Source organism: Camelina sativa, chromosome 9 (genome assembly GCF_000633955.1).
Source record: "Camelina sativa cultivar DH55 chromosome 9, Cs, whole genome shotgun sequence".
Taxonomy (NCBI): Eukaryota; Viridiplantae; Streptophyta; class Magnoliopsida; order Brassicales; family Brassicaceae; genus Camelina; species Camelina sativa.
In genome coordinates, this window is record NC_025693.1 from 2,792,369 (window position 1) to 2,805,874 (window position 13,506).

The 13,506-nt window shown below is 37.4% G+C and overlaps 1 protein-coding gene and 1 long non-coding RNA gene across 3 annotated transcripts in view; both read left to right on the forward strand.

The window, feature by feature from the left end:
- LOC109126648 overlaps nt 1-3,364 on the forward strand; it is a 4,404-nt gene extending 1,040 nt beyond the window's left edge. The window contains exon 2 of the long non-coding RNA XR_002033550.1: nt 509-3,364. This is a non-coding gene — a long non-coding RNA (uncharacterized LOC109126648). The remainder of the gene's footprint in view (nt 1-508) is intronic.
- On the forward strand, nt 11,557-12,041 carry LOC109126599 (putative defensin-like protein 56). Of its 2 annotated transcripts, none has more exons than XM_019230295.1 (2): nt 11,557-11,727; nt 11,845-12,041. In XM_019230295.1, the coding sequence occupies exons 1-2, from the start codon at nt 11,636-11,638 to the stop codon at nt 11,999-12,001; spliced, it is 249 nt and encodes an 82-aa protein (XP_019085840.1). In that variant the 5' UTR covers nt 11,557-11,635; the 3' UTR covers nt 12,002-12,041. The 2 variants fall into 2 exon arrangements, with proteins under 2 accessions (XP_019085840.1, XP_019085841.1); XM_019230296.1 differs by having other exon boundaries at nt 11,557-11,723; nt 11,862-12,041.

Consider the following 13,506-nt stretch of genomic DNA (forward strand, 5'->3'; position numbering starts at 1 on the left):
AAAAAAAAAAAAAAAAAAAAAAAAAAAAAGATCAAGGAGAAGGATGACAGAGCTGTGGTTAAAAGATCAAGAAGAGTTTGATCATTAAACCTAATCACGACAAGGAGCAAGCTTGGCGTGAGAAAGAAGAAAAGGTGTTCTTCTTAGAACGAAGAGGAAACGATCACAAGTGAGTTGTGATCACAAATATAATAAATTAAAAAAAATTAAAAAGGTGCACGATTCTTTGAAGGCAAAGGAAACTTGGCAAAGGAAAGGCTCAAGCTTATCAGATTCTTTGAAGGTTTTACGGTAAAGGAGCAAACTTTACAGAGAAAGTTTCAAGCTTTGTGAAGAAAGTCAACGATCATGTATAACCCAGATCTGATGAAAGCACAAAAGAGAAGAAGTATGCTCAGGTAATGGGTTCTAAGTTTCTGAATCTAGTGAGCAAAGTAAAGCGAGAGGATGAGTTAAGGTTTGAGACAGACGTGGTTTTTTAACGAAGGAAGCTCGTTGGAACTTTAAGGTTCGAGATGCAGAGATCCAGAGGAATAAGGATTCGATAGAGACCTTGTTCTTCTCAAAAAAAAAGTTTGAGAGCTTGGTCTTCTCAGAAACGGAGATGACAAGAGATTAGAAGTTGAGAGCTTTATTCAAAGTAGAAGCATGTGTGGGTTCTCGAGAACAAGGGAAAAGCAAGAAGCGGAGAAAGTGATAAGTACCGAAGTATCTTACCAAGGAGATAACGGAATTGAGATGAGAAGTAGAAGAAAGAGTTGAGGAATCAGAAGAAATAGAGATTGGGGTGAAGAAATCAGAGAGTAGAAGGAAGAAGAAAGAGAGAGACGACGAAGGAAGAAGATGACATTGTTTTGATTAATTTCGATAATCGTTCACAAAGATCAGGTGTTACTCTAAATACATAAACGTAAAAGGCCTCATTAGCCAAAGCCCACTAAAGCCCAGTATTTATCTTGAGATCGTATCAGAAAGCTTCTGCAGGGGCTTTGGTGTTTCTCTGTGCTTGTAACTTCGGTGATTAAGTAGATTCCGGGAGACGTCGTGGAAACGGAGACGGCGCCGGAAGAAGATCTTCTCGGTGACAGAAGAGACTTTAGAAACAACGACAGCAGAGTCACCGGAAATCTGCACAGATGGTGATTTGAGTTTGCAATCGGGAAGAGTCGTGGTGGGAGAAGCTCACCGGTCAGGGTCGTGATGGTTTGAGCGTGAGTTCCAGCAATTAACAGCGAAATCGCCGGAGATGGAGTCACCACAGTAAGTGTCACCGAAAATCGCAGATGATGTTGAAATCAATGTCAAAGTGTGGAGGAAGAAGCTCCAAGGCCGACGACGGAAGCTTCACCGACGGCAGTAGAGACTCGCCGGCACCGGAGGTTGCTCTAGTAAAAATCGTTTGGTCGATTTCGAAGTTGGAGGAGTCGTATCTTGGTGTCACCGTCGTGAAGATAAAGGAGAAAGAAAAGCTCGTGATGTATCTTCTTTGTCTAATGGGCCTATATAGGCCTGGTTTTCTTAAAAGAAATTTTGCAGCCCATCTGGAGAAGGTCTTGGTTGAGATTGTAAAATCTTAATCAAAGAAACTGAACGGAGGAAATTCGCGACAAAGCTATGTCAGAACCTGTATAAGTTAGTCGGCAGGAGTAATTGGAGACAGGCGAAGCTCTCTTAAAGAAACCGATGGTACTTAGCCGGCAATCTTCCATGGTAGAACACCAAGATTCTTTGGAGGAGAAACTCCAGAACTTGAAGTCTCTCAACGCGATTCTTCTAAAGCAGACTATAGAGACGAGACATCAGACTGAGTCGCTTGTTCAGGCTAAGGGTGAGTTAGAGACCGAGTTGGCTCGCTATAGCTCGGAGGGAACTGAGTTACGAGACGAGTTGGAAAAGGAAAATGAGTGAAGAGTTGATTGATGGGGTTAAGAAGGAGAAGATTGTTCTGGAGAAGACGATTGAAGAGAAGAAGACGGAAATCGATGGATTGAAGCGAGAAACCGAAGATCTATTTTTTTTGTGATGAGAATGAGATGGATCAAAAGGATGATGAGTTAACGCGTTTCATCTCTGTGCTGCAAAACGATTGTGATGGTCAGGGTAAGACTAACGAGAAACTTAGTCTTAGACGTTGGAAAGCTAAGCAATGCGCTTGAGCAGATGGCGCTCGAGAGAGAAAAGGATGGTAAGGTGCTTGATGTAGAGAAGAGACATGGAGAGGAACTTAATACTTGCGTTTTAAAATCCGAAAGATGATTGAAGCAATTGTGAAAGAGCTTGAGAAAGTTAAGTTTGAGCGCGAGAGTATTGTGATTGAAGACGACAAAACTCGTAGATTAATGACCGAGACTGCAACAAAGTCCTGTCAAGAGAAGCTAGTGGAGTTACAGCGAAGCAAGGTGAAAAAAAAAAAATCGAAGTCGGAAACCGAAAGCAATGGTTCCGATTCTGATTCGAAGGCAACATTGAAGAGGAAGTGTGATTCTGTCTCGATTTTGGGTATTGGTAAATGGGAAACGGATTACGAGGCGATCAGGAGAAGAGTATAAGAACCTTGCTGTAATTGATGATGATAGATCCCATGGGAGATAGAAGAATATGGGCATAATTGATTTTAGGGATTTAAAATCAAAAGTGGAGTAAAGACGAGAAATGGAACAGTTTTGAGTGATTCAAGTTGGGATTAAGTGAAGTTTGCACATCGCAAGGCATATAACACAATAAAAAAGGGAGAATCTATGTTGAGTTATGACATAGATTAAGAGAATCTCGGAGAACCGTTGTTGGGCGTGACATAGGTTAAGAGAGATTGTGTGAGCTTTAGTTTTTGAGTAAGTTTTCTAAAGCAATAAAAGAGTGAGTCTTTTATAATCTCGTGTTCTTAAATGAGAAGAGAGCAATGGTGCAGAACACACTTGGAAAGGATCAAGTTCAAGAAGATGAGAGATTTTATGGGAGTTCAAGATATATCAAAAGAAGAATTCAAGCTTAAGGGGGAGAATGTTGGCATAAGCTTGAAGATAGCTTGAGCAATACGCTATACCAAGAGACATTAGGAAAAGTGTTATATTTAGGAGTTATCTAAATATGTAAGATTTCCTTTTGAGATTAGGAAACTCTTCTCTATATAAGAAGATGCTAAGTTGTGGCATAACTTAGGAGTTTTTAGAGAGAGAGAATTAAAGGTTTAGAACTACGTGTGTGGCTTGATCCCTTCTAAAGGGTACGTAGGCAATCTTCTTTAGAAGGTGCAGCCATTCAATATCGTTGAGTATTAAGACTTTGCGGTCTTACAATTACTCAAGAAGCAGAGATTAGGTCAGAATCTCTCCCAAATTATATCTCTTTATGCAAAATAGAGCTAGGCCTGGGCATTCGGATTCTGGCTCGGATCCGGGTTCGGGTGTTCGAGTTTTCGGGTTTTCGGGTTTGGAGTTATAAAACCCGTTCGGGTATTCTCTATTATCGGGTCGGGTTCGGTTCGGTTAGTATTGGGTTCGGTTAATTTCGGGTAATACCCGAAACCGATATAAAGATCATATAACCAATGGTGTTTGGTTATTTTAAACTGAATTGCATAGAAAACCCATAATAAACCCGATAGAAATCTGAATCCAATAAAGACATAACTACAAACATAAAAACATAGAGAAGAAAGAGTAAAAGAGATAGAAATCTGAATCCAATAAAGAGTTTCATGACATTAATCCAATAAACGTAGAAAGAGTAGTAGAATAGAAGGACATAAAATCAAAGAGAAGAAAGATATAAAACTAAAGAGTAAATTGACCAAAACCAAAGAGTATGATAGATCGTTCAAATAGAAGAGAGAATGTGACTAAGAGATTGAAACTAAAAATTCTTGAAGAATCTTGAAGATAAACTTCCAACTGTCCCTGTGAAATATAATGTGAATTACATCAGTATTCAATAGCAAGAACCAAAAAATGTGACATGCGATTAGATGAAACTCACCAATTAAAACCATAGTCATCTTGTTGACAAAAAAAACAAAAAAAAAACAATCGAACATGTAGCAAACATTACAGCAAATTAACATTCAAAAAATCTTTGTGTGAAGATATAATTACAGATTATGATTGAACAAGAAGAAGAAGCATAGACTAACTACAACAACAAAAAAAAAAAACCAAAACATTACAGATTACAAACAAAAAAACGATTGAATAAGAGGATAAAAACAATCAAACATGCAGCAAACTTTGCTGAGCAAAATAACATTCAGAAAATCTTGTGAAGACATAATTACAGATTATGATTGAACAAGAAGAAGAAGAAAAGTACCTGTGATTGCCTCCGAGGATTTTCAGACGGCGGAGAAGATGATATTGGAGATTTAGGGTTTCCAGTTTGAAGAATTGGGTCTTATATCGATTGAATGGTTTTTGGAAAAGGGAAGTTGAATCTAGCTATGGCGGTGGGTGAATCAAAATCAAATCGGCAATGGAAAGGAAGAAAGGGGATTAGGGATTTGTAATATTCTATTGCTAATGTGTATATATGTTCGGGTGTATTCAGTTTAATATCGGGTATCGGATATTACCCGATCGGGTACGGATATCCGATTTAGTAAAAGATAGAAACCGATCGGATATTATCACTAACCCGTACCCGTACCGAACCGGTTACTTCGGGTCGGATTCGGGTTCGGAATTCGGGTATGGGTAATATGCCCAGGCCTAAATAGAGCTACATAAAAAAATAATAAATAAACGAACCCAACCGGTCGAGATCCATAACACATCCCCGTCCTAAAAAAAAAAAACATTTTACATGAATTCGATTGTTCAGCATTGTTAGGTGTTTTGACTTCTTTACTAACGATGCTCTGTTTTGTGATTGTTTGTTTGCAGAAGAAGAAAGAGAAGCAGAGAGAGAGACGACACACGGATTACAAGTTCCCAAAGCCAAACACCGGCTAAGGTACGTCTTGGTGAGCTAACTGACCAGCTCACAAGGTCTCATTGAACGTTTATAATCTGAGTACAAGAGACCAGGAGAGATTTAACACCCTAGAGAGGCTATACAACCGAGAAAGAAGATAAGTCTACTCTTACTCTCAAGCCACTCTCTAGATCTAACCTGCTTTCTACTCTCGTTCTAATTCTTATTGTGTTGGCTGCTTCTCGCAGCTCATCCCCCTTTTATACTCTTGATGGAGACACCTCTGACAGCTCACCTTAACCTAGGTGAATTGAAACCTTATCCTTTTGCCAGCAATACCAAGAACCGTACACTGCAAATCACGACAAAGAACTGTGCTGACCAGAGTTTACCGTTGCCAACTTTCGAATCCTTCGTGGGCCTGTCTTCTCTAAGTGCTCGGCCCATTATCCTCAGTTGTGGTCCACTAAGGAATTGGATCGACACTTCACATTCTCCACCTCGATTCACTTCCGACAACCTGAAAGAGATTGACAAATCTCTTTGTCGATTTCCTTTCCCGTTCCGACTGAACCGCCGGAACCCTAGATCGCCACGAGCTAGTCTCAGTTCCGAAAAACTTTCAAATCACTTCTTCCATCCTCAAACTTCTTCACCGGCAAGGATTTAGTGAGGATGTCAGCTGGATTGATCTTCGTATCAATCTTGGTTACGACCACATCTCCTTCTGCAATCACGTCTCGGATGAAATGATAGTGAGTCTGGATGTGCTTTGTCCTCTCGTGGAAGATGTTGTTCTTGGCTAAGCATATGGCGCTCTGTGAGTCACAGAAGATCTCGGCCGTCTCCTGAGGGAAACCCAACTCACTGGTAATTCTTTTAAGCCATAAAGCTTCCTTGGTAGCCTCTGCTAAAGCCATATGTTCCGCCTCTGTTGATGACATGGCGACTATCTTTTGCAGACTTGAATGCTAACTGACTGTATTTCCTCCGACTTGGAAAGCATAGCCGGTAATAGATCTTCTCCAATCCAGGTCAGTTGCGTAATCACTGTCACAGAACCCTACAACCTCAAATGTGTTGGATCTTTTGAATGTTAAACAACACTTTGAGCTTCTGCTTAAATACCTTAATATCCAGATAACTGCTTCCCAATGTTTTATGTTAGGAGAGCTCATGAACCGGCTTACAAGACCCACAGCGTGAGCAATGTCTGGTCTGGTTCCTACCATCGCGTACATGACGCTTCCAACCACGCTGGAGTAAGGTTTGTTCCTCATCTGTAGCTCCATTTCAGCTCTGTCTTCGTTAGGAGTGCTACATAGTTTGAAATGACACCCGATTGGTGTTTGCACTGATTTTGATTCTGTAACACCAAAGCCTCTTAGAATCTTCTCAATGTAGTTCTCTTGAGACAGTATCAGGGTACCGTTCTTTCGATCTCTAATAATATCCATTCCTAGGATCCTTCGAGCTGGCCCCAAATCCTTCATTTCAAACTCTTTACTCAACATTAACTTCACCTTTTCAACCTCTGTTAGATCCTTAGCCGCCACTAGCATGTCATCCACATAGAGTAGTAGATAAACATACTTTCCCTCTCCATAACATTTGAAGTATACACATGAATCATATTCGCTCCTTGTAAACTTTTTTCCTTTCATGAACGTATCAAACCTCTTATTCCACTGCCTTGGAGATTGCTTGAGACCGTACAGGGACTTTAGGAGCAAACATACCTTGTTTCCCTGTTGATAACCTTCGGGTTGTTCCATGAGTATTCATTCCTCAAGATGTCCATTCAAGAAGGCTGTCTTTACATCTAGTTGTTCGAGCTCCAGGTTGTTTGGACAACAATAGACAGCATTAGCCATATGGTGGTATGCTTTACTACTGGTGAGAAGACCTTGTTGTAGTCAATTCCTTCAATTTGAGCGTACCCCTTTGCTATCAACCTTGCCTTAAATCTTGGTTCCTCAACACCCTCTATTCCAGGTTTAACCTTGAACACCCACTTACACCCAATTACCTTCTGTCCTTCTGGTCTCTCAATCAGTTTCCAAGTCTGATTCTTATCGTGTGATGCCATTTCCTCATCTGATGCACCATTCAATTCTTCAGCATGTTTACTACTCATAGCCTCTTGATAAGTCTTTGGTTCTTCAATCTCTATCATTTCAGCCATAGTTAGTGCATAAGCTGCGACATCACAGTCATCAAATCTGCTTGGTGGCTTGATGGTTCTCCTTACTCTATCCCTTGTTAAGAGATAGTTCTCAAGATCAGACGGTAATCCTCCCGTTTCAGGTTCTTGACCTGATTCATTTCCAGCTTCTTGTTCTTGATGAGCTCCACCTCCAGCTGAGGATTCACCCTGATCTTTCGACAACTCGTTTCCTTGAGTTTCTTCTTGTAAATCAACTCTAACCCTCTCCGATCCGCTAGTAGTTGACTTTACCAAGTCTTTGTAGAGATTGTCTTCCCAAAATGTGACATCTCGACTTATGACACATTTCCTCTCTTCTTGACTCCAAATTCTGTAACCTTTGACTCCTTGTGGGTATCCCATGAAGATTCCTTTCTTAGCTCTAGGCTTAAGTTTTCCTTGATCAACATGATAGAACACCAAACATCCAAATCTTTTCATGTGTTCATAGTCTGGTTTCGATCCTGACCAGATTTGCTCCGGCACTTCAAAGTTTAGAGGAGTGGATGGTGTTCTATTTATCATATACACCACGGTTGACGTTGCCTCTGCCCAAAACGTTTCACTCAGCTCTGTTTCACTTAATAGGCTTCTGACTTTCTCCAGTACTGTTCGGTTTAATCTCTCAGCTACTCTGTTCTGCTGAGGAGTGTATGGACACGTCTTGTGTCGCATGATTCCATGAGTCATGCAGTGATCATCGAATACCTTGTTACAATATTCTAGACCATTGTCTGTTCTTAGCGTCTTAAGCTTCTTTCCACTCTGGTTCTCAACATTTGCCTTCCACTCAACGAACTTGCTAAAAGCTTCATCCTTTGTCTTAAGGAAGTACACCCAAACCTTTCTTGAGAAGTCATCTACGAATGAAATATAGTACTGACACTTCAATAGGCTTGGAGTCACATTTGGAGATCCCCACAGGTCTGAGTGAACATACTCGAGCTTCTCCTTCGATGTATGTTTCCCAGTTTTGTACGACTGCTTGTGAAACTTCTCGAGAACACAGTGTTCACATTCTCTTAGCTCTGTAACGTTATCCAGACTGATCAATTCCTTCTTAGCTAACTGTTGTAAACCCTTTTGTGCTCATGTGTCCCAAGCTGCTATGCCAAAGCATGGCTTGATCTCCAACTTCGACTCCTGAGTTTGCTTGCTCGATTATTGCTTCACCATCGAGGATATAGAGTGTATCCTTATAGTCACCTGCCAGAGCTTCTGTATCTTCACTGAAAACCTTTAGTCTGAAGTTCCTTGACTGAAACCAACAGCCTTGTGCTTCCAATTGACCGAGAGATATCAGATTTCTTTTTGCAGTAGGTGAATATCTGACCTTTGTTAATATGACAATTGAGTTATCATGATTGACAATCTTTACTTTCCCTATAGCCGTAATCTCGCAGTAAGAATCATTCCCCATCAATATCTTTCCTCCCTTTATCTCTTCAAGATCAAACATAAGATCTTTCCTGTAGGTTAAATGATATGAGCAGCCTGAGTTGAGTATCCATCCTTTTCGTACTAGTGTTTCTGAGGCTGTCAACATCATTGGTTCAGAACCAATAGCTTGTCCAACACCAGCTTCTATCTGGCCCTTCTTTGGACAATCCTTCTTGAAATGTCCTTCAGCTCCGCAAATCCAACAAGTCTTCTTAGCTTTTGGTTTTTCCTTTTCCTTGCCTTTACCTTGCTGTTTAGCTTTAGGATTTGCTTTCTTCTCGAACTTGGGCTTTTGTTGTTGTACAAAGAGACCTTCACCTCCTGTCTTTGTCAAATAATTGCCCTTTTGCTTCAACTCCGTTTCGAGAGAGTAGGCTGACTGAACGATCTCCTTCAGAGTGATCATTTCCTTTCCTCCTCTGTACTTGAGAGTATGAACTAGTTGAGCGAAGTGTGATGGTAGACTGTTCAGGAGGATAACAGACTGATCCTCATCACTCAACTCCACCTTAAGACAAGCTAGATCTGAAACAAGTTTGTTGAAAACGTCCAAATTCTTGTCCAGATTCTTGTCTTCCTCCATCCTGAAACTGTAGAATCGTTGCTTGAGATAGAACCGGTTTGGTAATGACTTGTCTTGGTATTGAGACTCTAACGTATTCCACATCTCCTGTGCGGTCTTGTTCTTCATAATCTTTCTCAAAACCATGTCTGTCACACTCATATCGATCAAGTTTCTGACTCTTCTATCTTTAGCTTTCCACTTTGGATCTTACTCATCTTCTTTCTCCGTTTCAGGTGGAGTTAACTCATCAATCTTCAAGACTGACAACAGGCCAAGCAGTTCAAGCTGACCTAACACCCTATGCTTCCATATTGAGAAATCACCTTCTCCATCGAACTTTTCAACCTCGAACTTAGCATGAGTAGGTTCCATCTACTTTGTCCTTACTAGATCTGATCACAACCTAGCTTGGTAACCCAACCAGAAGAGTTCCTTTCAAACAACAGACCCCAACACACACTACCAAAACAATACTCAGATATGCAACTAGATTCCACGACCGTAAACCTTCAGAACAGCACAAGCTACCTAGACTCAGAAACCAAGTAAGGATCTCCGGATTCCTTGTGAAAACTTTAGCCTGAGAAGAGAAAACCACCACCTTTATAATCTTCAACCTTGCTCTGATACCACTTGTTAGGTGCTTTGATTTTGTCGAAGAAGATGAATCAAATAGAAAGAATTAATCTCGTCTTTTTTCCAACCAAATTTAATTAGTAAATGACATTACTGTAATAAAACACACAACCCTGGTTTAGAAGTAATAATCAAACTTTTCTGTATTATTTGAGTAACTCAGAAATCATAACGTGTTGTTATAGTAATAAACGTACTTTTATGTAATATTCTAGGTAATTTCCCTATATTTTATATATTTATATTTTTGTAAATCATATTTAAATGAATAGGTTTTAAACATTATATTTTTTTAATCTTGATTTCATACATTATATTTTTCATTAATCATATTTTAAATAACATTTTTAAACATTATATTTTTCAATCTAGTAATAAGATAGAATAGAGTCTTAGTCTAGCAATTAATTAACAAATTCAGGTCAAACGGTGTATTTTCATTTTTCACTAATATTAATTGTAGGATTCTGTCTACTTAATGAAAAACTAGGTCTGAACCCGCGGTATACCGCGGGACTCTTTTTGTTTTTATTCTGTTTCTGAAACATTTAAATATTTTAGTATATATATGTACATTTATTTTTGAAATAATTATCATTAATATTAGTTATGTTTTTCTTTAAATATTTTCTAAGTTAAAAGATTTATACCATTAAAAATTAATAAAATGCATGTACTGAAACGGTTGCGGACATGTATATACTTTCGTGGGTTTCGTAGGATGGTTAATTATTTTGGGAGTTAAAAATCTATAATATATGAAATAAATCAATATTTTTAGCGTTAGTTCAAACCCGTAATGTCAGGTCGGTTATGGAACAAATTTATTGACTTTAATCCGCAAAAAAATTATCCTACAAAACCCATGTGAGTATATAGTCTGCATCCATATGTCTCGCTTGAGTTTACAGGATTAGGATATCTGAACATTTTACTAATTCAATTCTTCTAGTTTTCTTTTAATGGTGAAAACATGATAATATATGTTAACCCGCCATGTGAAGTTCTGACCCGCAACAGATTTAATGATTTTAACCCGCAAAAATACTATTACTTTGATTAGGAAGAAATTTTTTTCAAGTTTAAGGAAAGTTATATTTATTTAATTAATTATCAAATTAGTATTTAATGCAAATATTAGTAGTTCCGATTTTTTTTTGGAAAGTTGAGATTATGAGAGAATAATTGTTTACAAAATATAGGAAACCTTATCATAATTTAATAAATTGTGAATTATAAAATATAAATATTTAATGCCAATGGCATGATTGTAAATATGTTAAAACTTCAGGATTTATTTCATAAGTGTCTCCAAAAATGTATATATAGATTGTTTACAAAATATAGGAAACCTTATCATAACTTAATAAATTGTAAATTATAAAATATAAATATTTAATACCAATAGCATGATTGTAAATATGTTGAAACTTCAGGATTTATTTCATAAGTATCTCCAAAAATGTATATATAGATTGAAAATATCTCTCTCACAAGCTGATTCTCCATTTTTCTATATTTCTTTAGTTCAAATTGATCCAAACATTACTTAAATAGTTACCAAATGTTGTTTTTTGACTGTATATTTCCTGTTTGTCCAAAAAAAAAAAGACTGTATATTTCCTATAACAATTATATGTGAATATATTCTTACCATCAAAATAATATTATCAGCATATATGGAAGATTCATATGGTCAAACAAAATAAATAACTAGGTTGAAAAATTAAGACTTTTCTCAACTAACAAATCCTATATATAAAACTTTTCTCTACAGAACTGAGAAGTATCAGCATCTTCTTCTTTTTTTTCTTTCCTTTTCTATTTGAAAACGAGACTATTTTTTTTATGACACCACAGAATTTACAGTACGAAAACAAATAATGAACATCACAAAAGCTTATGTGATTATTTTCCTTGTAGTGATACTAACAAACTCATTGTCCAACTCCAATGGTTTGGCTTCATCGGGTATGTTGTTATTGTCTAGTTGCTTTTGGTCATTCTAAGAGAAACTATTGAATAGTTTCTGTTCAGAAAAATTTTAAAATCGATTTTACGTATGTGTCTGTATATTTTACCGTAACATAAGTTGTATATGTGTTTCAGTGATCGAGACATCAAAAAATGATGTATGCTTTGTACCATGCACGATTAGGTATGGAACATTTGAATGCTTTCATGACTGTATTCTCAAACTATACCGTGATGGAAATTGTGTCCATGGACGATGTTGTTGCACAAAATGATAGAAATCGATCAGCAATTTGAAACTGAATTTATGTTTTTACTAGCATAGAGATATGTATGCTCTTCAATGAAATAAAATATCTTAATTACTTGCTTTTTGTTTATAAAACAGACTAATTAAGTTTGTGTGTGATGCAAGTGACTAAAAAATTATTATTGAAATTAACACGTAATGTAATAATGTATGATAACTATCAATACAATAAAAGAATAATGTGTTTCTCTCCACAGCATGACACCCCAGCCTCAACTTTTAAGCATGTGTTGACATTTCAGTAAAAATCTTTATCCTATCAAATTATAACAATTAGTACAAATCAGTTTTTTTAATCTTAGGTGGACACATAATAGTTTTTCTTCATTGTTAAAATCGATCGTTCTTCTTCTTCTTTCTGTCGATATATTTGAGTACTTAACCTCAGAACAAAATCATGGACGAGCAATGGGTTATAGAAGCCAAAATAAGGATAAAGCAGAAAGAAATACAGGATGATGAAGAGAAAATGCAGAAACGTCTGGAATCATGTTCCTCTAGCACAAGGGCAATGACTGGCGAAATGGAATATGGTTCAGCTTCAGGTCGGTTTATTTGCCCTGCCAGAACGTATCAAGAAGAAAGGGTGTCAAAAAGGCAGTTTTGACTTTTGACATACTTCGTTATTAAATTAGAGAAAGAAGAGATGTTGGTACTAAGGTAGCAATCATTACTATACTTTGCTCCACTATTATATCTGTAATTTAATTTTTGTTGATTTTTGTGTAACTTGCTGGTGCAATTGTACCTCAGTACCTGTTGAGTTTAGTGATAACCTTCCTCTCTTTAACAGATCCATTGCCGGCATATGCCTTTTCAGATGCAAGCAAGTGTTGGTGTGGGGTAAAGTGACCCTTTGGTGGAATAAATAATACGATCTTCACAGTCACCCTTTGATGGTAGTGAGAACTCAACTTTTGCTTGATTTTTTGATATTTTTATTTCAGGGAAAGGTGAAATACTAACATGCTCGCAAAGCTAAACTCAGAATTTTTCTATGGGGTGTTAGGAGGTTTGAGTAAATTTGGAATTATAATGAGAGCCAGAATTGTTTTGGACCATGCACCTAAAAGGGTACATATCATCTCATCTGATACCATTTTTTCCTATTCATTGAATATCAATTATATTAAATGAGAAGTGAAAACGTCCCACGTTCAATCTCAGCAAAATTTTACCATTATACCATTAATGAAATTGCCCTTCACGTTGAAATATTTTGCCCCTGGACGTAAAATTACCTATTTTCGCATTAAAAATAAATCAAAAATCGGATTAGAAATAATCTAATTGCATAAAAAGTTAATTGCACAAATAGAATTTGCTAAATTAATCCCTAAATTTCCTGGAAAACATCCTTTTACAACTACAGTTCTGTTTTATACTATAAATTCTACAGATTTGAGATAATTAATGAGCTTAGATTGTTTATAGATTAATGAGCTTCTGCACGAAAAAAAACCCGTAGAC

What these genes read in the sequence shown, in the direction of transcription:
- LOC109126599 (XM_019230295.1), top strand. Translation starts at nt 11,636, where the DNA reads ATGAACATCACAAAAGCTTATGTGATTATTTTCCTTGTAGTGATACTA. An exon ending in GGTTTGGCTTCATCGGGTAT is followed by an intron (nt 11,728 to 11,844) that starts GTTGTTATTGTC and finishes CCGTAACATAAG; the next exon opens with TTGTATATGTGTTTCAGTGA.